The sequence below is a fragment of the Theropithecus gelada genome, chromosome 10 (genome assembly GCF_003255815.1).
Source record: "Theropithecus gelada isolate Dixy chromosome 10, Tgel_1.0, whole genome shotgun sequence".
Lineage (NCBI taxonomy): Eukaryota > Metazoa > Chordata > Mammalia > Primates > Cercopithecidae > Theropithecus > Theropithecus gelada.
The window spans coordinates 40,467,518-40,491,244 of record NC_037678.1 but is presented as its reverse complement, the minus strand read 5'-3'; the positions used below and the strand labels follow the sequence as shown (position 1 = coordinate 40,491,244).

At 57.3% G+C, this 23,727-nt stretch overlaps 1 protein-coding gene across 4 annotated transcripts in view; it reads left to right on the top strand.

Annotated features, from left to right (window-relative positions):
- Positions 1-23,727, top strand: part of SS18L1 (SS18L1, nBAF chromatin remodeling complex subunit) — a 38,702-nt gene that overhangs the window by 2,297 nt on the left and 12,678 nt on the right. For 2 of the 4 annotated variants that reach the window (XM_025399441.1, XM_025399440.1), the window contains exons 2-8: positions 12,273-12,349; positions 14,596-14,680; positions 15,944-16,088; positions 17,271-17,450; positions 18,866-19,030; positions 19,519-19,620; positions 20,754-20,846. In XM_025399441.1, coding sequence (XP_025255226.1) covers positions 12,273-12,349; positions 14,596-14,680; positions 15,944-16,088; positions 17,271-17,450; positions 18,866-19,030; positions 19,519-19,620; positions 20,754-20,846 — 847 coding nt within the window. Of the gene's footprint in view, positions 1-7,961; positions 8,144-12,272; positions 12,350-12,387; positions 12,443-12,679; positions 12,780-14,595; positions 14,681-15,943; positions 16,089-17,270; positions 17,451-18,865; positions 19,031-19,518; positions 19,621-20,753; positions 20,847-23,727 lie in introns of those variants that run through there. The other 2 variants (XM_025399443.1, XM_025399442.1) reach the window with 2 other exon arrangements.

Here is a 23,727-nt window from a genome sequence, read left to right as displayed (position 1 = left end):
ATGGGGATCTTCCAAGCCAACTTCTACTCAACCTTCAAAGCCTCACTCAAATGTTCCCTGTCTCATGCTCCTTCAGCCGTCATGTGGCCCAGGAAGCACTTGCTTGGGCTCCTGAGTTCAGCATGTGACTGATGAATTCTTTGCTGATCCCCAGCCTCTCGTTGTGTCTGAGCACAGTTAGTGCTGAGCACGTGCCGGTGCATCTGTGACTCTCATTCCATCAGTAGAAGTGTTTTGAAATAAGCAGATGCGTTAGTGTCCTGTGACTTCCTTGACACATTACCACAACCCAGGTGGCTTCAAACGACAGAAATCTATTCCCTTACAGTTTTGGAGGCCAGAAGTCCCAAGTCCAGGGGTCAGTTCCCTGCTCTTCTCTTGGCTTCTGATTGCTGTGGGCAGCCCTTGGTGTTCTCTAGCTTGTAGGTGTATCCAGCCAGTCTCTGATTTCATCATCATCTTTTTTTTTTTTCTTTTTTTTTTTTTTGAGATGGAGTTTCGCTCTTGTTGCCCAGGCTAGAGTGCAATGGCACCATCTTGGGCTCACAGCCTCCGCCCCCCCACCCGCCCACGTTCAAACAGTTCTCCTGCCTCAGCCTCCTGAGTAGCCGGAATTACAGGCGCGTGCCACCATATCCCGCTAATTTTGTGTTTTTAGTACAGACGGCGTTTCTCTGTGTTGGCCAGGCTGGTCTTGAACTCCCGACCTCAGGTGATCCCCCCCCCCCCCCACCCCCCTTGGCCTCCCAAAGTGCTGTGATTACAGGCATGAGCCATCATGCCTGGCCTCAATTTCCCAGTTTTTATAAGGACTCTAGTCATTGGTTTTAGGGCCTGCGTTAATCCAGCAAGACCCCATCTTTGTTTCATTTTCAAATAGCTTGTTTCTAGTACCTCCCATGCGCAGGGACTGGGGTCCGGGCACAGTTCAGCCCACAAGAGTGCATTTGTAGTGAGGGCTAGCTCAGAGAAAGAGAGCCATGAGGCGGAGGCAGAGAGTCACAGAGGGTCCCGAACCTGGCCTGCATGGAGCAGATATTGGGGGACCCAAAGTGGAAGGGCAGGGAGTGCTGGGCTGATGTGGGGAGGGTAGCTGGTGGTGACCAGGCAGCAGTGCATGGGTGAGATGGTCAGAACCACTCTGTGGCAAGCACCACAAGGGACATGACTGTGCTGGGGAACCCTGTGGTGGGGCTGGGCCATGTCACCACAGTGGCCCTTGGGCCTGGCTGGCTGTTCTCTGGCCACCAGCTGGGAACTGTAGTGTCCTACTGTCCAGTGTGTGCTCCTTACGCTGCTGTTGGGGCTGGGGCTGCAGTGGTCACCACGGACCATGTGGCCAGACTTGACCCCTGGGTTGCTTCCTTGCTGCTTGGCATACAGTAATTGGTCAATAAATGTGTTACTGTTTCTGTTAGTATTGGTTTTCTCATTGGTTTCCTTGGCCGGATAATAGCAGTGGTGTCTGCCCGTCTGCTGGGTGTCTGGATCCCCAGTGCCTGTTGCAGGGCAGGGTTGGGGAAAAGCTCTGAGGGAATGGGACAGAGCTGAGAGGAGGTGGGGCCCTGGGTCTGCCTGCTGAGTGGGTTTGGTGTGGGAAGACAAGACCTTTGTGGGGTGGGTTGGTGGCGTGCCCAGGGTCTGAGAGCCAGGGAGTGGTTGAACCTGGACCAGCCCTATCGCATGCCCTTGGTACCCAGGTACGGGGGTGGGGCATGGGCAAGGGGCACACTTCTGGGTGGGGATGAGGTGTGGAGGATGGGGTGCACACCCAGCAGACAGTGGGCACCCTGTGTGCTCCCTCAGACCTGGAACTTGCCGTCTGAAGGAACGCAAGCTAACTTGGCTAGGAGTGTTTGTAAGGTGAGAGCTGTCCTGTGACTGAATGGCTTGGGGATGCCAAGCCTCCCTTGCACGTGGCTGATTGACAGCATTCTTCCCGCTATCAGAGGCTCCCCCCACCTGAGAAGGGGAGCACGGGGGCCTGTCTTTATATCGCCAGGGATGAGGGGTGGGGTCCCCTCATTCTGGAGCCTGGGCTAAGCCCCGGGGAGGGACCCTGCAGCCACAGGCCTTGCTTGGCCTCCTTGCTGTCTTAGGTCAGGTGAGGGAGGCGCTCTGCAAGGCCCTTGAGCCTGAGCGCTGTGGGCGAGGCAGGCAGGAGAAAGGCATTGTCTCAGAGGGAGCAGCCACAGCCTGGCCTCTGTCCCCTCTGTCTGTAAAGCCTGGCCATACACCCTCTTGCTGGGCGCTCCTGAAGGTGCTCTTCCCAGTCCTGCTCAGCCTGGAGGGTGAGGAAGCATTTGGATAAAGACACAGTGCCTGCCCACTGCCCTTTACCCCTGACCTTTCCAAGGCTGATGGGTCTCCAGAGTCCCTGTCTGCCATGCAGTCGCTGCGTGTGGAGTCTGGAGGCAGCAGCTGAAGGCAGCCCAGGTCTTGCCCAGGTGGCGCTCGCTAGCCAGCGGTCCCGGATGTTCTCCTTGAGGCTCCTGGCCTTTGCACGGTCTGTGCCCCAGGCCAGTGGGTTGGAGCCTGGGCACCTGCCTCTGTGTGCTTGGAGTCCGAGGACAGATTTCCTGGAATCCCCAGGCTGCAGATGGTGGAAGAGTCACGCCCGCCCCCAGTGGATGCAGGGGTCACGCCCTGTGGCGTGGTACAATGGATGCAGGACTCATGCCCACCCCCAGTGGATGCAGGGGTCACGCCCTGTGGCGTGGTACAGTGGATGCAGGACTCACGCCCACCCCCAGTGGATGCAGGGGTCACGCCCTGTGGTGTGGTACAGTGGATGCAGGAATGAACAGGCCCTGGGTGCTGAGGCAGTTAGCGGGCCAGCACTGATAGCCCGTAAGGCCTGTGGGGCCTGGGAAGAGGAAGTGCAGGTCTTCTCCTCTGGTCCAGGCAGGCACCTCCACTGCCTCCCTGCCTGTGATCACAAGAGGAGGAATCCGAAAGGGTGGGAGAAGGTGCCATGGACGATTGCGGGAAGGAGGCTCCTGTGATGCTGGTCCGATTCTAATCGGCCACCACAGTTGCTGTGCACAATGGGGACGGAAGTGGCCTATTTATATCCTCCTCAAATTGGAAATAGGTGTGGGAAGCAGGCAGGTCCTTGGTGTTACCAGGATGAGGATGGGGGCCATGGAACTGCAGGAGGGCAGGGTGGGGCAGGCCGGACTTCCTGGGCTCACATTCTTATCCCGCCGATGGTGATGTGTGCTTCACCTTTCTGTGGCCCAGTTTCCTTGTCTTTAGCAAGAGGACAGGGCTGTGGCCTCCCTCCTAGCCTGTGTGTATGGGTAAGGCAATGCCTGGCAGCCTTGTCATTGGTCAGCTTTAGCCTTTGATCAGGCACACAACCAGCAAGGAATGGCCGGAATTTATCTGTGGCATTCGGAAAGGGAGGTAAGGACTCCATTCCATACTGCAGGAAACCATCGCAAGTCCAGGGTCGTGTCGAAAAGAAAAGGCAGTGTCAGCACATGGACGGGATGCACACAAACGTCACATGTCGCTAGTACAGTAAGCATGTCTTCAGCTTGGAAACTGTCAGGAGCAAAGTGATTTGGTTGTGCTGTGCTGTGAGACGCCCCAGAGCACCAAGAAACTGAAAGGGACTGCCAAGGCGTGTGCAGATGCGGCTGCTGTTGTGTGTGTTAAGCATGTCTTCACATGTTCTTAGAGTCTTGGAAATTGCACACGCTTGTCAAACACACAGTGGCGGGGCCATGAGGCAGCAGCCAGCTCCCCCCAAGGAGACTGCACGTGTAAATTTGGGGGCTCTTCTGAAGCCCACACACCGACACATATTCCACAGTTGGGGGAATGTTCAGAGGGTCCCATTGGCTTCCATCAGTAGAGTCTGTAGTGTCGGCTTGCTGACCTTGGGGGCAAGGACGGAGCAGCTCAGGCTGGGCTCAGGGAAGGAGAGCTGATGGGTCAGCGATGTCTGCTCCAAGAACAGGAGTGGCAGGTGCTAGCACAGGTGCCATCGCCGGCTCAGCCACCTGCTGATGCTCAACCAGCTCTCCGGTCTGCCAGGCTGGTCCCTCTCACACCTTGATGACTCCTAGGAGTTGATCCTGTGTCTGTGTCCACGCCATGCGTGGGGAGTGCGTGGCAGCCCTGAGTGTAGTGGCAGAAGACAGGGAACAATTTCAACGTCTGTCCGAGGAGACTGAGTACTACGTTGTGTCCATGTTGTGGAATTCTCTGGAGCATAGGAAACATTGAGGTGGATTTTTTTTTTTTTTAAGACAGAGTCTTGCTCCTTCGCCTAGGCTGAGGCGCACTGACGTGATCACAGTTCATGCAGCCTCGTCCTCCTGGGCTCAAGGGACAGGTGGGGTCTCTGTGCTAACAGAGGACAGTTTCCAAGATTTTTTGAGAGGAAAGGGAACTCAGTGGAGCAGCGGGAGTGGAACGTTATCAGGTGTGTGCAGAGTCGGGAGGGGAGCGCATGGACTCCATGCGAGATGCTTCCAGAAGAAGCAGAGCTGGCCTCTGGGTGGGAGGAGCCAGGGGTTCCTCCTACAAAATTAAAAAGGTTCCAGAAGTCTTTGTAATTAGAAAGGACAGGCCGGGCGCGGTGGCTCAAGCCTGTAATCCCAGCACTTTGGGAGGCCGAGACGGGCTGATCACGAGGTCAGGAGATCGAGACCATCCTGGCTAACCCGGTGAAACCCCGTCTCTACTAAAAAATACAAAAAACTAGCCGGGCGAGGTGGTGGGCGCCTGTAATCCCAGCTACTTGGGAGGCTGAGGCAGGAGAATGGCGTAAACCCGGGAGGCGGAGCTTGCAGTGAGCTGAGATCCGGCCACTGCACTCTAGCCTGGGCGACAGAGCGAGACTCCGTCTCAAAAAAAAAAAAAAAAAAAGAAAGGACAACCACGAGGACACCGGAGGTGTTTCTGCCCAGCGTGGGCAGTGAGCCTCAGAGCCCCAGGCCTCCTCTGTGTCCGGCTTCCAGGGCCCCACACAGGTTCGTCACTGGGGAGAGACGGTTCTGCTGAGAGCCCCTCACCCAGGTTTTTGCCTGACAGCCCCAGCCATTCACCTACTCTCTGTGGGCTCTGGGACCCCAGTTGCTCTCCGTCCTCAGTTCTCATCCTCACTCCCTTGCCTACCCAGTCAGGACCCCACGGTGGGGCTTCAGCAGTCCCAGGCCCCATCCTTGGTGCCTGGCTGTGCCCTGGGCCCTCCAAGCCACGCCCTGTATCCCCCGTCAGTCCCCGCCTGCCAAATCCGGCTTCTCTGCTCAGCCGCATGGTCCATCGCCATGGCCGCAGCTTCTGCGCCCCTTGGGTTCGTCTCCCTGTGGGTGCTGGGCTTGGCCCTGGGCATCAGCCAGCCTGACCAACAGAGACACGTTGGGGCCGCCCCTCAGAGCCTGAGACCACAGGGGTGACAACGCAGAGAGGGAGTGGGAGGCCCGGGTCTCCCAGCTGCCCCAGCGGCAAGCCCAGCCAAGCCCAGCAGAAGATCCTCCCAGCTGGCCCAGAATCATGGGAATTAAGAAATCATGTTTCGACCACACGGCTCGGGGAGGTTTGTTGTGCATTGGGTGGTGGATGTACGCAGCCGCTGGGATCTTGGTCCAGCCAGCCTTTGCAGTGAGCCCAGGCTTCAGTTGAGAAAGTAAACCCTGCAATGGGCACAGGACTCCCGTCCCCCAGCAGCCCCCGTTCCCCTCTTCTCCAGCTCCCCAGAGCTGGCCTCCGTTCCTGGACACGCCCCATGGCCTTTGCACATGCCTGTTTCCTCTGTCGGGCCGCCCTTCCGCCACCTCACCAATGTGCTCCTGCCCAGCCTCCAGCCCAGCTGGAGGTCAACCCCAGAAGCCTGGGGCTCCGCTGCCTCATGGCCTTGAGCAGATGCTCACGCACGTTGGTCTCCACCTGACCAGCCACCCACGCCTACTCCACCATAAGCAGAGCGAGCCGCACCTCCTCACTGTCACCTCCACTCACCCAGGCCTAGGATGGGCACATTGATGAAGCATGCTCAGAGATGGGGTCTCCCCACCCCTCCTTACTGCGGCCCCCGATGCCAGCGTCTAGCTCCTCCAGATGGAGTTGCCACCTCATCTTTGTCCCCAGCACCCTCACGTCAGGAGGCCTCAGGCTACCAGCTGCAGTGCTTTGCCAGCAGCGTCTCTGACACAGGTTTACCCCTGAACCTGTAGAAACTCAGCTTCTCTGGAAAGGATGGGGAGAACTGTGTCTCACGATGCAGAAAAACACACAAGTGCACATCAGGAAGCTGGGAAGCAGTGTCTGCAGAAGACAGCAGTAAATGCAGAAAATGTTTAACGCTCCAGGCCGCGTGAATGGCTTCTTTGTTCAGCCTAATGTTAGAGGTACAACCAGGTAGAGGAGACTCAGGTGGGCCCATCACCAGCCCTGGCAACCCCAGACTCACTTCAGGCCTCTTTAAGGTCATTTTGCAGATGATACCGTGAGTAAATGCTTGTTTTAGAGATTTTCATAAACACAGACATGTAAGAAACTAGAGATCGACAAGCTCCAGAGCGGGGGCCGCAGCTGCCTGTCAGTGCATTTTTCTCCTGTCGGGGTCTTTTACTTTGGATTTTGTGCTCACCAAAGCCACGCAGGCACATGAGGAGTCAAGACGTGCCGTGGGCGTGTATGTTCGCTGTTCTCTCACACGGCTCTGAAGAAAACCTGAGACTGGCTAATTTATGAAGGAAAGAGGCTTAATTAACTCACAGTTCCGCCGGGCTGGGGAGGCCTCAGGAAACTTACAATCATGGCAGAAGGGGAAGCAAGGCACCTTCTTCACAAGGCGGCAGGAAGGAGAAATGCAAGCAGGGGAAATGCCAGGCGCTTGTAAAACCAACAGATCTCGTGCGAACTCACTCACCATCACGAGAACTGCATGGGGGAAGCAGCTCCCATCCATCCAATTGCTTCCCACCGGGTTCCTCCCACGACACGTGGGGCTTGTGGGAACTACAGTTCAAGATGAGATTTGGGTGGGGACACGGCCAGACCAGATCAGGGTGTGAGTAACCTGAGGAGTAATGCCTCCTGCCTCCCAGAAGCACCCTCTTGCCCTTCTCAAGGCCAAACCAAGTGGCCACTTTGGAACGGGTTTAGGGCTGGTGACCAGGGAGAACGGGTCACCAGGTAAGGTCTGCCCTCCCTGCTGCACACCTGCGCTTCCCACTCATACCCGTCAGAGTGGCTTTCTCTGGGGTTGGATCTGCCTCTGCTGTTGACGGGTGATGACAGACACCTTGCTCACTGCTGAACCACGCAGGATCATGTGACTGCTTTTCCTACCTGGCTTTTGTTTTCCCTGGAGTTGTTGATTGTTTTTCTTTTTGATCACTTGTCACTAGTGTATCTCCTCCTTCGCTCAGATATTCTTCTGGGTTTCAGTCTTGGGGCTGCTCTCCGTGGGCCTCCCACCATTGGCCAAATTCCTTTGGCTTCTCTTGGGTTGGGTCTTGGATCTTCTCCTGGGATTTGCTCCCTTGGTTTGGGGAGGGAGGCGCATCATTTTATGGCCTCCTGAGAACAGGTGTTTGGGATGTGCCCCTTTAAACAGAATTCCCATACTCTCCTCATCTGACTGCCCGCATGTTAACGCCACCTCATTTGCTGTCCCCTCCCTCTTCTGTCCTGTGGACACGTTACTTTTGCCCTGACAATTTGAGAATGAGTTGTAGACTTGGTGCCCCTTTACTCCCAAATACTTGAGTGTGACTTTGCTGCCAACATGGACATGATACTGTACAAAGATTGAAATGGGGGAGCTGATGTGGCAGCAGCGCAGCCATCTGCTCTGACTCACTCTGACTTCCCTGTTGTCCTGGTAATGGCCTTTGTAGAACATCATTAAGGATTATTGGAAGGACCTCGGGACCATGTCTGTTGAGTCTCTCCTGGTTGAGAACCACTCGTCCATCTTCCTTATCTTTGATGACTGGCAGTTTTCGAAGAATGCCAGCCAGTCATCGAGTGCCCTTGGTTTGGGTACAGGGTACGTTTTCCTAACTTGCGGGTTTGAAAGTGCGTCTGTTCTCCCGTCATTCCTGGTTGGGGTCTCGGCTGACAATTTCTGTGCAGAAGTCTCCCTCAGGATCAGACCATAGCCCTTCTGGAAGCCTCCGTGGTGAGTTCATCTCTACCTCAGAGCCTCCCTCAGGCCAGGCCATCGGCCCCCCCGAGGTCTCCGTTGGGCCTGGGTCATTGCCCTTCAGGGGGTGTATGGAGCACAGCTCCTCCGGAGGTCTCCTTGGGATTGTCACCCCCTGCGGGCCCACGTAGGAGGCTCCATGCCCTCAGAATTCACTGTCCTTCACGTGGAACCTGGTTTTTCTCTCTTGTCATGTTTAGGATCTTTCTTTGTCCCTGGTCTTTTTTGGCAGACTGGTCACCTGAGAGCCCTTCCGATGGGGAAATGCGTCCTTCAGCTCTGATTGAAGGATTGGGGGGTGATTTCCTCGCTGCTCCTATCTCTGGGGCTCCTGGAGGGCCGCGCTGGTCCACTCCTCTCTTGGCAATCTTTCTGTTTTCTCCTCGGTCGATCCGTCCTGCTTTCCGGGACTCTTCTTCAACTTCATATTCTGCTCGTCTGTTGAGCTGTGTTATGGCTAACAGGTTCTCACCTCCAGAGCTCTTCCCTCTGTTGTTTCTAACCAGCATCATCTTTTGTGAGGCTCCAGTAACCTGCATCGCTGCACCAGCTGTCTTCGTGAGGATATTAATAATAGGTTTTGTTGGATTTTTTTGAAAAAATTTCAGGCCGCGCACGATGGTTCATGCACTTGGGGAGGCCAAGGCGGGTGGATCACTTGAACCTAGGAGTTCGAGACCAGCCTGAGGCAACACAGGGAGACCCTGTCTCTACCCAAAAAAAAAAAGAAAAAAAAGCATTTAGCCAGGCATGGTGGCACACACCTGTATTCTCAGCTACTCGGGAGGCTGAGGTAGGAGGATCACTTGAGCCTGGGAGGTGGAGGTTGCAGGGAGCCAAGATCACGCCACTGTATTCCAGCCTGGGTGATAGAGCGAGACCCTGTCTCAGAAGAAAAGCAATAGAAAAAAAGTTTCCGTCTTGCATAACCTTCGTCTCTGGATTTTGGCCTCTGTGGCTGGTTTTGGCCTTTGTCTTTCAAATGGCACTGTTGTGGCTTCTGGGGATTGGAGGCTGGAGCACTGCCTGCTGTGCTCAGGCAGGCGTGTGGTCGGTCTGTGGTTCGCTCTGAGGTGCACATTCCCTTCAGTACCCAGTGTCTTTCCTCCAGGCTGGTCACTTTCCTGGAGATGCCCCCCTCATCCAGTCCCATCTCCTACCGGCAGATCCTGGACGACCCTGAAAGGTGCCGGAATCTTAACATTCCTGAGCCTTGTGGGGCTTCGCAGCACAGTGTGGCTCAGGCCAGGCGCCCTGGGGACACTGATCTGGTTGTCACTCGTCCATGTGCTCTTCAGCTTCAAACTCCCGTGGCTGCCGTCTTGTGCCCTCCCCTTTCTGTCCGTAGAAGGCCGTACCTGTTCCATCCTCAGTTGCTGGCCGGGGCGTGGGGCTTGGGGCATCCAGTCTGCCACCTTTCATTCCACCTGTCCTGCCTTTTTAGAAATAGGTATGTGTGTAACGTATGTGAGAAAGTTCTCTGTATCCAGTTTTTTAAAAACGCACACCAGTACTGTGTTTTGTCGTGCGTGCATAAACTCCGCGGCACTGCCCTGGCCAGTGCACAACCGCGGGGCTCTGCTTAATGAAGTTGGCGGCTTGCCCCCCCCGGCCCATCCCGGCCCCGTGCTGGGAGTGATGCTGAAACGCCGGCCGTGTCTAGTTCGTGTCTCTGGAGACAATCTCTGCCTGGGGGTTAGGAGTTGAGAAGGGGAAGCACTTAAAGGGAAAGCAAGAAAGCCCATAGTTGTCCCCTTCCTTCAGTTCATCTGGAGGCAGAGCCATCTGGAATGCCAGCGCCTGGCAGGTGGACTCACCCTCACCTGCCCACAGGTAAGCCTGGCCCGCAGCGCCCCCTCGCGGCGCCCCTGTCTCAGGACGGCTCCTCGGCCCCATTGGGCTCAGCTGAGTGCAGGCCACCTTGTCCCCAGCAGGCAGAAAAGTGATAAAGAGTGGAAAGGGGGAAGGTATAACTGAAAGAAAAAATAGAGCAGGATAAACTAATCCTGAAGTTGTGGAGACGGGCGGAGGAGGAAGCTGAGTCGAGGGCAGCCACTTAGCTGGGGCTGTGGGCCCGGGCTCTGCTCTGCTAGGTGGCCTGGCTGGGCTCTCTCCGCCCTGGACTCCCTCTGCCTGTGGATGGGTTTGGGCCCCAAGGTCAGACTGCGGTTAAAGGGGCCACGTTGCAGGGTGGAGGCACAGCTGGGTGGCCCCAGGTCCCCAGGCAGGCAGGTGAGCTCCTCCTCCCCTTGCCCTAGGGGTCCCCTGCTCCAGAGCCTGTTGAGCTCCTGCTGGGAGCAGCCTCACAGGGCTGAGATGACCCAGCACGCTGTGGTGGAGCGAAAAGGCACGGCTTCTTGCTTGCCTGCTAGCCTCTGAGCAAAGGCCTTTTTATGGAAAGCAGCAGGCGTGGTGGGCTCAGTCCTGTGCTTCCCTGCAGGTGGAGGCGGCTGGTCACAGGGCGGGTGTCCCCTCTTTTCAGTCTCCTCCCACGCCCCCTCTCTCCTCTTTCACCTCCTGTTGGGTCGCCATGGGCCACCCAGTGCTGCCCCCAGGTGGACACCTTGGAAGAGCCGGCTCTTTTGTGCCTGCTCCCCATGGCCCGTGGGCATCCTGTGTGGTGTGTGCAGGATGCCGCCTGGCCCCAGTCCCTGTTCCTCTGCTGCCACCCACCCCTCCCCACTTCTACCAACCACCAGACTCAGCACATCCTGAGCACGTGCAGGTGTGTGCATACAAGGCCTTGGGCCGCTTGATTTGGGAGTGCTCCAGAACCCCCCTGGGGCCACACAAGCACGTTCGGGAGCCCCTTTAGGAAGGAAACCTGGGGAATCTGTGGGCCCAGCCCCTTGCTGCTCAGGTGCGGCCAGGCACACGGGTCACCAGGTCACAGACAGGCTGAGCCCCTGCATCTGACGGGTTCCTGGCAGTGCCCATCTTGAACGTGGAGCGTGCTTGGCGGAGTGTGTGCCTGGCTGTCCCTGAACCAGAAGCCTCCATTTTGCCGGTTCTAGGAGCACGTGGTGCCTGCACAGAGACCCTGGCCCAGCTCTGGGAGGCCCACATCTGGCCGTTCACCTGAGTCACTTGAGACTGGTTTAATCTGAGTTTGGAGTCATGACCCTGTCTGTGCACACACACTATGTGTAAGATACAGAAGGTTCAAGACGGGACTGGCCTTCCCTGTGTGGCCTGTGGGCCTGTCCTGCTGTTCTGCTGCATTTCAGCACTCCAGGGGTGAGGGCTGTGGGTCGCCAGCCCTAGGTCCAGGTCATGCCCGGTTCTGCAGTCTCACCCACCTTTCCTGCCCCCACGCCGGCCTGTGTTGTGTGTGGTGTCTTCTACCCGTAGTGCTGTCCCTGCCCCTTCCAGACCCTTTCCTTCCCTCCCCCACCCTGGTTGGTGGCAGCCCCTGCAGGAAGTCTTGATGCCCCCCACCTAGGAGTGCCCTGGACCCCTGCTGATCCTGAGGGGGGCAGCTACCTGTGTCCCACTCTGTGTGGTTGCGATTTGAGGCTGTCCCCTCCAGCTGGGGGCTCCAGGGCCTCTTGTGGGGTGCCCACGGGGTCCTGACATCCTTGCTGTCGACTTGGCTGACCCTTGCTGCACAGATGCTCTGCAGTCAAGGGCCCTGGAAGCTGAGGGGTCCTTCAGGGTGGGGGCTGCTGGAGGCACGGGGCCTCCATGTTTTCATCTGTGGGCTGAGATGGCCCTGCCGCTTACTGGCGAAGTCCTTAGCACAGGGATGTGTGAGTGTTTGGTCTGTGGTGGCTGAGGCCATGCATGTAACGACAGCTTCATGTACAGAACGGGCGTAGCATCCCAAATCTGGAAATTTGAAGTGCTCCAAAATCTAGAACTTTTTGAGCGCCAACATGAGGCTCAAAGGAAACGCTCATCGGAGCATTTCAGGTTTTTGGATTCGGGATGCCAAACCAGTGGGTCTAAAACAGATACCTCCAAATCTGGAAAAATCTGAAATGTGACACGTTTCACGTAAGGGCCACTCAACCTATATGAAAACTAGATGCGTAGCGGTGGCGGTTCATCCCGAGGGCCAGCGGCAGCCCCACGTCGGCAGCGCCTGCTCGCGCTCTCTCCGCAGATGCTGGACGAGAACCACCACCTGATCCAGTGCATCCTGGAGTACCAGAGCAAGGGCAAGACAGCTGAGTGCACGCAGTGAGTGCCGCCCGCCGTCCGCGGAACACTCGGGGGTCATGCAGACTCTGAGCATGGAGGCCAGATACGTCCCGAGAGCCCCCCAGTGCGGAGGTCAGATAAGTCCCGAGAGCCCCCCAGTGCGGAGGTCAGATATGTCTCGAGAGCCCCCCAGTGCGGAGGTCAGATATGTCCTGAGAGCCCCCCAGTGCGGAGGTCAGATATGTCCCGAGAGCCCCCCAGTGCGGAGGTCAGATATGTCCCGAGAGCCCCCAGCCTGGAGGCCAGATATGTCCCGAGAGCCCCCCAGCCTGGAGGCCAGATATGTCCTGAGAGCCCCCCAGCATGGAGGCCAGATATGTCCCAAGAGTCCCCAGCATGGAGGCCAGATATGTCCCGAGAGTCCCCAGCATGGAGGTCAGATATGTCCCGAGAGCCCCCCAGCATGGAGGTCAGATATGTCCCGAGAGCCCCCCAGCATGGAGGTCAGATATGTCCCGAGAGCCCCCCAGTGCGGAGGTCAGATATGTCCCGAGAGTCCCCAGCATAGAGGCCAGATAAGTCCCGAGAGTCCCCCAGCCTGGAGGCCAGATAAGTCCCGAGAGTCCCCCAGCATGGAGGCCAGATATGTCCCGAGAGCCCCCCAGCATGGAGGCCAGATAAGTCCCGAGAGCCCCCCAGCCTGGAGGCCAGATATGTCTTGAGAGTCCCCAGCATGGAGGCCAGATATGTCCCGAGAGTCCCCCAGCCTGGAGGTCAGATATGTCCCGAGAGCCCCCCAGCATGGAGGCCAGATAAGTCCCGAGAGTCCCCAGCATGGAGGCCAGATACGTCCCGAGAGCCCCCCAGTGCGGAGGTCAGATACGTCCCGAGAGCCCCCCAGTGCGGAGGCCAGATACGTCCCGAGAGCCCCCCAGTGCGGAGGTCAGATATGTCCCGAGAGCCCCCAGCCTGGAGGCCAGATATGTCCCGAGAGTCCCCCAGTGCGGAGGTCAGATATATCCCGAGAGTCCCCTAGCCTGGAGGCCAGATATGTCCCGAGAGTCCCCAGCCTGGAGGCCAGATATGTCCCGAGAGTCCCCAGCATGGAGGCTAGATATGTCCCGAGAGCCCCCCAGCATGGAGGCCAGATAAGTCCCGAGAGTCCCCCAGCCTGGAGGCCAGATATGTCCCGAGAGTCCCCCAGCATGGAGGTCAGATATGTCCCGAGAGTCCCCAGCATGGAGGCCAGATATGTCCCGAGAGTCCCCAGCATGGAGGCCAGATACGTCCCGAGAGTCCCCAGCATGGAGGTCAGATACGTCCCGAGAGTCCCCCAGTGCGGAGGTCAGATACGTCCCGAGAGTCCCCCGGCATGGAGGCCAGATAAGTCCCGAGAGTCCCCCAGCATGGAGGCCAGATAAGTCCCCAGAGCCCCCCAGTGCGGAGGTCAGATACGTCCTGAGAGGCCCCAGCACAGCTGCAAAGCATTGCTGCCAGAACTGGGGTAGTTCCGAGGGAGGCGGGAGGAAAGAGCAATGTGGGGAGGCCCGGGCCAGCCTCTGTGGGCAGCTCTACGGCCAACAGCCAGTGAGCCAGGAGACAGCGCCTCTTCCAGGTGGGACCTCCTGTGACCCTAGGGCCTGACACAGAGGAGGGGTGCATGGCCAGTCTGCCACTCTCCAAGCGGCGGTCCGAGTGGCCATCAGGCTGACCTGGAGGTGGGAAGTAGGTGAATGGCCTCAGACACCCCTGGGTGTGAGTGGGGTGAGGGGACTGGGGCCACACTGGTGTGAAGTGTACGAGGGGCCTTCCCTGGCAGAACTGTGCTTCCCCATTTCTTTCCAGGGCTTTCTCAGGGTCGCTGACTCTATGGAGTCTGCCTACTACCTGGTTCAGCTGGACAAGGGCTCTGTCCCTCTCTCACCTTCAGGCCCCTGCCTCCTCGTGGCCTCCCCCATTTCCATTCTCTGAGCAGACCAGTGCCAGCTCCCCTTTAGCTGCTGCCTTAGAGTCTTTCCAGAGGTTTTGGCGTGGGATGGGAGCCTGCTCAGGGTTTGGGGTAGAGGCTGCCCTGCCGTTCCCACCTAGACCCCAGCACCCTGCCACCTGCCTGTGTCCAGCTGGGCAACCAGCTGGCCTGTCCCTGGGTGTCGTCTGGAGTCTGTGTCCTCATGGGGTTTGGCTGGTTGTCAGACTGTGGTGTTCACACTTTACTTCTGCCTTGGATCCACCTGGGGACTCCGTGGTCCCGTCCTCCTGCTTCATGCATGCCCCCTCTCCTGCAGGTACCAGCAAATCCTGCACCGGAACCTGGTATACCTGGCCACGATCGCAGACTCCAACCAGAACATGCAGTCCCTGCTTCCTGCCGTGAGTACCCGCTGGGGGTGGTCCCCTTTACCCAGCAAGGACTCCGACACTGCCTAAAATCGGGCGTTGTGGGCATGTCACCTCAGGTAACAAAGATGACTCAGAGAAACCAAAAATACCACTAGAGTCACCAGAAATGGGAGTGTGGGCGGTGGTGACCAACCCTTCCTGACAGACTGGGGGTAACAACGGCGTCTGAGGTGGCCGGGTCGGAACTGTGGTTCAGCCTCTGTATGTATTGAAGGGAGGGAAGTCCCAGAAGAACCACTGTAGGAACGGCCGCAGCTCTCGGGTCGGGGGTGGGGAGAGATGGGATGGGGGCCCCTGCGTCTCCCTGGAACCTCTCCGGGTGCTTTGAGCAGTTGTGAACCATGCACATGCGCTGCTGTGGGTGAAAACAGAACTTAAAAGAGAACGTGCCCAGCACAGTAAATTCTCCCAATGATAGTTCAAATATTTTATTTTGTTTGATTTTTTTAAAATGCATTTTTCCAAAATTAAATTGTCACCGGGAGTGCCGTATCTCCTAGTGACCCTTAGTCCTCGGCAAGCGATGATGTAAATGCCAGGATGCGTTTCGTGAGTAAAAATGTTAAACCCACCTCCATTGACCTGTCACATTGCAGTTCTTCACCCTGCAGACACCCGCAGGTCCTGGTGGAAATTTCCTTTTTTTGGCCAGCTGTAGACAGCGTGTGTGTGCATACCTCCAGAGCTGCTGTTTGACCTTGATCTGGGAGAGTGCTGAGGGTCACTGCACACTCCCTTCCGTGTGGTGTGATCCAAGGTGGGCATGGGGTGGGGGGAGTGAGGGGACGGGGCACACGCAGCAGGAGCACGGGAAACAGGAGAGGGATCCCGCCTGTGCCAAGGCCCTCGGCTTGGAGGGGTCGTGGACGGGGAGCACAGAGGCGCCGGCCAGCTGCGCCTGAGAAGGACAGGGTGCATTGGGGTGGACAGGGGAAGGGGTTCCCTGCTGTCCCAGGAGAAGGAGGTCCAGCTTTTCAAACCCAGGCATGTGTGGATGAACTCGATACTAGCAGAGTTCCGAACGCTCACCCAGACGCTCGCTATGCCGTCTCCATCTGGGCCTGGTGCTCGGCGGTCACCTGGCTGTGACAATGGCTGTTGATTACGAACATGGACCAGGTGGCCATGACATGTGGCAGCAAATCTCAGGCGCCCTCTCATCCCTGGCCTGGCTTGTGGAGGTCGCTCTCCGTGAATTAACCGTTTTCCCTGAAAACTTCCTGTTGCCTGCAGCCGCCCACGCAGAACATGAACCTGGGCCCTGGAGCCCTGACTCAGAGTGGCTCCAGCCAGGGCCTGCACTCCCAGGGCAGCCTGAGTGACGCCATCAGCACGGGCCTGCCACCCTCCTCCCTCCTGCAGGGCCAGATTGGCAACGGTGAGTGCGGCGGGGGAGGAGGGCATTCCTGGTCACAAGGCCACCAAGGCAGCCCTTGGGCAGGCAGCTGCCATGGTGGGGCACCCCACCCGTCACAGGGCTGGGCATGGGGACCCACTCTTCCTGGGGTAGCCACAGGTCAGCTGCCATCGCCCAGGCTCAGGGCCGCAGCGAGCTTGCCATGTGGCTGGGATGAGCCCTTGCTCCAGATCGCCTGCTCTTTCTGACACTGTCATACTCCATTCATTTCAAATGCAAGTTGCCGGGTTCCAGGTGGATTGTGTAATAAGAATGGAACGCTGCTGTCTTTGAATTAAGAAGCATGAGTAACGTTTGGAGACTATTAATAGTAATATAACAGGCCGGGCATGGTGGCTCAGACCTTTAATCCCAACCCTTTGTGAGGCCTAAACCAGCAGATTGCTTGAGGCCAGGAGTTTGAGACCAGCCTGGGCAATATGGCAAAACCTCGTCTCTATAAAAAATAAAAATATTAGCTGGGTGTGATGGTGCCCACACGTGGTCCAAACTGCTTAATACTTGGGAGGCTGAGGAGGGAGAGTCACTTGAGCTTGGGAGGGTGAGGCTGAAGTGAGCCATATTCATGCCACTGCCCTGCAGCCTGGGTGACAGAGCCGGACCCTGTCTCAGAAAATAACAAAATAACAACAAATAAACAGTGCATGCTGTACATTGCTAGCATGTATGCTGCTTTTTTTTCTTTCTTTTTTTTTTTTTTGTTTTGAGACAGAGTCTCGCTCTAGTCGGCCAGGCTAGAGTGCAATGGGCATGATCTTGGCTCTCTGCAACCTTCGCCTTCTGGGTTAAAGCAATTCTCCTGCCTCAGCCTCCTGAGTAGCTGGGATTATAGGCACCTGCCACCACACCTGGCTAATTTTTTTGTATTTTCAGTAGAGACGGGGTTTCACCATGTTGTCCAGGCTGGTTTCGAACTCTTGACCTCAGGTGATCCACCCACCTCAGCCTCCCAGACTGCTGGGATTACAGGCATGAGCCACTGCACCAGGCCACTTATTTCTTTTTTAGTCACTTAATCATTAATAGTGATGTTGATAGAATCTCTTCCCAAAATCATTTGAAGGGAAATTGGGGCGTCTTCACCTTCAGAAGTGGTGACCTGGCTCCCCAGCGCCTGACACCACTCCCTGCTCCCCCTGCCAGGGCCAAGCCATGTGTCCATGCAGCAGACGGCGCCTAACACGCTGCCCACCACCTCCATGAGCATCTCGGGGCCCGGCTACAGCCACGCGGGGCCCGCCTCACAGGGCGTCCCCATGCAGGGGCAAGGCACCATCGGCAACTACGTGTCTCGGACCAACATCAACATGCAGTCCAACCCAGGTACCTCCTCTGCCTCTGCAACCCTGGGGGGCCTGGGCCTGCCTCCAAGACCCTTGACACATGCATGTTGGATATGTGTCCCTGGGGAGCTGCCCTCTTGCTGGGTGCTGCGGGAGAGGGGCCCGTGAATCAGGGCTGGCCGCCGCTTCTGAGAGCTTCCGGAGGGATGGGCGCCAGTGGGTGCACAGCCAACCCCTCCTGTCCCCCAGCTTTGCGAGGGGTTGGGGTGTTTCCCGTGGCGTCTCAGGGAATGCGTCAGGGAGTGGGGGCCGCTGACCTTGGGTCTGGACAGAGCACTGGGCTCTCAGAGGCGGGGGTGGAGTTGTTCCCCAGGGAGGGAACAGCCTGGCTAGAGGCACCTCAGTGGACAAGACAAGGGGCCAGAAGCGCTGGGCCAGAGGCCCCAGCCTTTCTGCAGGGCAGCAGGAGCCCGAGAGTGGGGCCATCCGCCACGGTGGCCACGTGTGGTGTTGGGCAGTTGAGAAGCAGCAGGTCCCCATCGCGTTCCATGAGCATCGGCCCTGGTCGCGTTTCGTGGGCGTCGGTCCTGGTTGAGTTTCTTGAGTGTTGGAGACACATGGACTTCAGAGGCTTAGTGCCAAAAAAGGGTGCCGAGGACCTCCTTAGGATTTTCTCACAATAACTGAGTATTAAGCGTTTGTTTTGGACATACTGACTCAAATAAAATGCACGATTAAAATGGATTTCACCTGTTTGTTTTTACTTTTTTGATGTGGTTACTAGAAACTTTAAAAAGTGTGGCTCGTGTCATTTCTGTTGGACGGCGCTCCGCTAGGGGCTTCTGAGCAGGGGACGTGTACGACAGGCCAGCGTGAAGGGCCGCGAGGTTGCACAGGTGCTAACGAGGGGACAGTGTGACCCCTGAGGCCAGCTCAAGGGACCAGGGAGAACAGGACTAGGGAGGGGACAGTGTGACCCCTGAGGCCAGCTCAAGGGACCGGGGAGAACAGGACTAGGGAGGGGACAGTGTGATCCCTGAGGCCAGCTCAAGGGACCGGGGAGAACAGGACTAAGGAGGGGGCAGTGTGACCCCTGAGGCCAGCTCAAGGGACTGGGGAGAACAGGACTCGAGCCACGGCGCAAGTGGGATTGTCACGGGAGCTGTGTGTCCGAGGAGAGGTGGAAAGGTGGTGGTTGGCTGTGGAAGCCACTGGATCTTCCTGCCCAGGGGCTCTCCCTGTTTTCTGCACGTCAGCACATTTTCAAATAGTCGGTGTAAGCAGCGGGTCTGAGCATGCAGGGCGTCAGTGCAGGCCTTTCAGGGGAGGGTGACGTTCTCGTGCGGAGCACAGGAAAATAACGAGGAACCTCCCTGGGCGCAGGAGGTAGTTGGGTGTGGGAGGGAGGGAGGGAGGCTTCCCAGGGTGATGTGGGGCCTCTGTCCTGTCGTGCAGTCTCCATGATGCAGCAGCAGGCGGCCACGTCGCACTACAGCTCGGCTCAGGGCGGCAGCCAGCACTACCAGGGCCAGTCGTCCATCGCCATGATGGGGCAGGGCAGCCAGGGGAGCAGCATGATGGGGCAGCGGCCTATGGCGCCCTACCGGCCCTCCCAGCAAGGTAACGCCCGGCCAGGCCAGGTCTTGGGCACGGCTGACCACCCCGGGTGGTGAAGTGCCAGGCTGTGTGCTTGTCTGTGGGGAGCCTGGGGGAGTGAGGCTTGGGGCCTTGGTGTGGACACTGGGGGTGCGGGCTGGGGTGTGGCCCGCGGAGGGTCTGCTGTCCCTGAGGAGTCAGGGTTGGGGGCAGGGGCAGCAGTTGTCATTAAGAGTGTCACAGGCCGGGCTCATGCCTGTAGTCCCAGCACTTTGAGAGGCCGAGGTGGGCAGATCACCTGAGGCCAGGTGTTCGAGACCAACCTGGCCACATGGTGAAACCTTGTCTCTACTAAAAATACAAAAAATAAGTTGGATACAGTGACAGTGTGGGGTGTTCTCCTGGGGTGGGTGAGGCCGCTTAGCGAGGCCTTGGCTTCCCCAGCGAGCGAGGAGGTCCTCCAAGGGAGGAGGGTGCAGCCCGCACTGGTGCTGAATGTGGTTCCCCTGCAGGCTCTTCCCAGCAGTACCTGGGCCAGGAGGAGTACTATGGCGAGCAGTACAGCCACAGCCAGGGCGCCGCAGAGCCCATGGGCCAGCAGTACTACCCCGACGGTGAGCACTGGCGGCAGCCTGACCCCGCCCAGGACAGCAGAGCAGCTGCAGGGGCGAGGAGGGCAAGGAGGGTGTGGCCACTGCAGTGCGTCCCCAGTCGTTCCAGCTCAGGCTTGGGCTACAGGCAGAGCGGCCAGATGCCCTGCAGGAGCGAGGCAGGGGATGGGGTGAGCTGGACTGGCGGGGTGCCTGGCCTCTGCAGAGAGAAGCTGAGGCACACACTACTGCACTCGCCTCCACGCGGCCTCGCCTCTTCTTCCTGAAAGGATGTGGGAGTTGGAGGCGGAGAGTTGCAGCCCCCAGCCGTAGATAGGTGGAAATGTTCAAGAAGAAGCCTCCCAGCTTCCCAGAGAATGCCCTGAAGGTGACGGCTCCACCTGCAGCACCCCCTCCTGCCCCTTCTCATCTCTGCATTTTACCTTCGTCACCTTTCAGTCTTTCCATAGCCCAGGGCTTGTGGAGGGGATGCTGAAAGTGGCTTGGCCGAGCACAGTGGTTCACACCTGTCATTCTGGCACTTTGGGAGGCTGAGGCAGGAGGATCGCTTCAGCCCAGGAGGCAGAAGCTGCATTGAGCCAAGATTGCACCACTGCATGCCGGCCTTGGTGACAGAGCAAGACCCTGTCTCTAAAGTGAAAATAACAATAAAATAAAGTGGTCTTAAAGGCTGGGTTGATCCCTGGGAGGCATCTAGGCAGGGAGCTGGCCTCAGCCAGCAAGGGGCAGGTGCGCAGGCAGGTGGGCAGGTGGCAGCAGGGCAAGCCACCTTGCAACGAAGGCCTCGGTGAGGGTTGGACACCCCTGCCTGCGTCCTCCCAGGAGCTAGCAGCGGGGAGGAGAAGGCGGTCGGGCCCCTAGCGTGGCCGTGTGGTGGGCACTGAGAGCGCTGATCCTCTGCATAAATCCCCAGGTAGCTTCACAGTCCCCCCGAGAAGGAGGCATTGATGTCTGCGTTTCAGTGAGGAGGCCGAGGCTCAGGAGGTTGGGGCATGGTCTGGGGGGACACGGGTCCTGCTGGCCCTGGGTGCCTCCCTGACCCAACAGCACCTCCCCAGCCTGGGTCTCAGTTGCCTCTTCCGGGACCTGTGCAGTGCGCAGCTTCTGCTGACTGTCGCCGTCTCCGTTTCACACAGGCCACGGCGATTACGCCTACCAGCAGTCATCCTACACGGAGCAGAGCTACGACCGGTCATTCGAGGAGTCCACACAGCACTACTATGAGGGGGGTAAGGAGCACAGCCACGTGCTGAGCTCGAGCGTAAGCACCACATGCAGCAGAGTTAAGAGGCTGCACCCTTAGGAGCACGCAGTGCCTGTCTTCAGTGAGTCTCTTAAATCCCAGCACAGTGCATGGGACGGGAGACAGTGTGCTCTGGGAACTGGAGATTCAGGCTGTGTCGGGAGCCGCTTGCCTTATGTGTGTGTTCGTGAGACAGGAAAGGATTCAGCCGGCCATGCTGGGGTTGGGGGCACAGACTCTGTTATTGGGTCTGGCCAGGGAGCGTGGGGCCTGCGAGCCACTCTCAGGGCTTCCTCAGCCAGAGGCCAGCAGTGGCTGCGTTGGGTGTGGCCTTGCGTTTCTTCAGACACCTGCAGGCCAGGAAACAACATCTGTGGCTTGGGGCTTGCTGCCCTTCGTGGCAGTCCTGGGCAGTGCTGCGCTGGGGGCCGTGTCTCGGGTGGACTTGCCCCGTTCTGAGGTGTCTGTGCCTCCACCCTGGCTGCCCTGAAACCCCAATAGAACATCCCAGAATGTGGAGTTGGGAAGAGGTACACACAGCCAGTTCCAACCCCACCCCGGGATAAAGGTGGCCCCCAGAGAAGAGTCGATGATTGCCTGTGGGATTGCACGACCTCGTCTGGGAGGGAAGGTGGGCCTGTAGCGCCTGGGGAGAGGTGCCTCGTGTCTGCTGACACTGACCGGCAGGCAGCAGTGGCTGAGGCCTTCCCACTGCAGGGCTGCGATTTAGCAAGAGGTAACAGTGTCAGTGAGGCTTCACCAGGTACACAAAGCAGGTGGGCTCGAAACACTACAGATTTCCTTGTTTGGGTTACTTCTTAAAGAATTAGATGTGTAGCTGGGCGCGGTGGCTCAAGCCTGTAATCCCAGCACTTTGGGAGGCCGAGGCGGGCGGATCACGAGGTCAGGAGATCGAGACCATCCTGGCTAACATGGTGAAACCCCGTCTCTACTAAAAATACAAAAAACTAGCCGGGCGTGGTGGCGGGCGCCTGTAGTCCCAGCTACTCGGAGGCTGAGGCAGGAGAATGGCGTGAACCTGGGAGGCGGAGCTTGCAGTGAGCCGAGATCGCGCCACTGCACTCCAGCCTGGGTGACACAGCGCGAGACTCCGTCTCAAAAAAAAAAAAAAAAAAAAAAAAGAATTAGATGTGTAAAAGTTTTGCTTCTGAGCTTACACGTCTCAGCCTGCTGTGAAGAAATAAAGCACACAAGTGTAGGTACATATAGAAACATCACAGTGTGCGCTACGATTGCCTACATTTAAATGTCAGTTATACCTTCATAAACCTGGGGGAAACAAGAAGTACATGAATACGTAATGAAAGTTTAAAAGAAGAAAGCCTGGATGCAGTGACTCATGCCTGTAATCCCAGCACTTTGGGAGGCCAAGGCAGGTGGATCACTTGAGGCCAGGAATTTGAGACCAGCCTGACCAACATGGCGAAACCCCATCTCTACTGAAAAATACAAATATTAGCTGGCCGTGTGGCGGTGCATGCCTGTGGTCCCAGTTACTCAGGTGGAGGTGGGAGAATCGCTTAAACCTGGGAGGCAGAGGTTGCAGTGAGCCAAGATCGCGCCACTGCATTCCAGCCTCGCGACAGAATAAGACTCTGTCACCGAAAAAAAAAATTGGCTGGGTGCATTGGTTCACACCTGTAATCCCAGCACTTTGGGAAGCCGAGGTGGGCAGTTCACCTGAGGTCAGGAGTTTGAGACCAGCTTGGCCAACACGGTGAAACCCACCCCGTCTCTACTAAAAATACAAAAATTAGTTGGACATGGTAGCATGTGCCTGTAATCCCAGCTGCTCGGGAGGCTGAGGCAGAAGAATCACTTAAACCCAGGAGGTGTAGGTTGCAGTGAGTCGAGATCACGCCACTGCACTCCAGCCTGGGCAACAAGAGTGAAACTCTGTCTCAAAAAAAATAAAAATAAAAATAAAGAAATGGCCAGGCATGGTAGCTTATGCCTGTAATCCCAGCCCTTTGGGAGGCCAGTGCAGGAAGATTGCTTGAGCTTAGGAGTTTGAGGCCAGCATGGGCAACATGGCAAAACTCTGTCTCTCCCAAAAAAAAAAGCCGGGCGTGGTGGTGGGTACCTGTAATCCCAGCTACTCAGGAGGCTGAGGTGGGAGAATCGCTTGAAAGAGGCAGAGGTTGCAGTGAGTTGAGATTGTGCCATAGCACTGCAGCCTAGGTGACAGAGCCAGACCCTGTCTCAAAAAAAAAATGCCAAGAGGCTATCTTCTGGCATATTGGCTGCAGTGGTGCCTCCATAAGCCCTGGGAGCTGGCAGGATCTCTACCATCATGGGCCTGGCCCTGTCCCTTCCAGCTGGAGCACAGGGTTCAGCCTTGTCCATGGCGAGGCGTCCACATGCATCTGCCCAAGGCTGACACACTTTATCCCAAAAACAAACGTAGGATGTGCTGCTCAGCCTTTTAATGTCTGATGTAGCTTTTTTTTTTTTTTTTTTAAAGAGACAGGGTCTTGCCCTGTCACCTAGGCTGAAGTGCAGTGGCGTGATCGTGGCACACTGCAGCCTTGAAATCCCAGGCTCAGGTGATCCTCCTGCTTCAGCCTCTCGAATTGCTGGGAGTACAGGCATGCACCACCAGGCCTGGCTTTTTTTTTTTTTTTTTTTTTGAGATAAGGTCTCGCCATGTTGCCCAGGCTGGTTTTGAACTCCTGGGCTCAAGTGCCATCTCATTCTCCTGCAGTGGGGGGCTCCAGGTGTGCACCATCGTGCCCGGCTGATATGTACTTCTGCAGCTTGTTGTGGGTTACATACTCTTGCCTTCCATCATTGATACGAAATTTGCTAAAAAGCTTAGTAACCTCTCTTTTTTTTTTTTTTTTTTT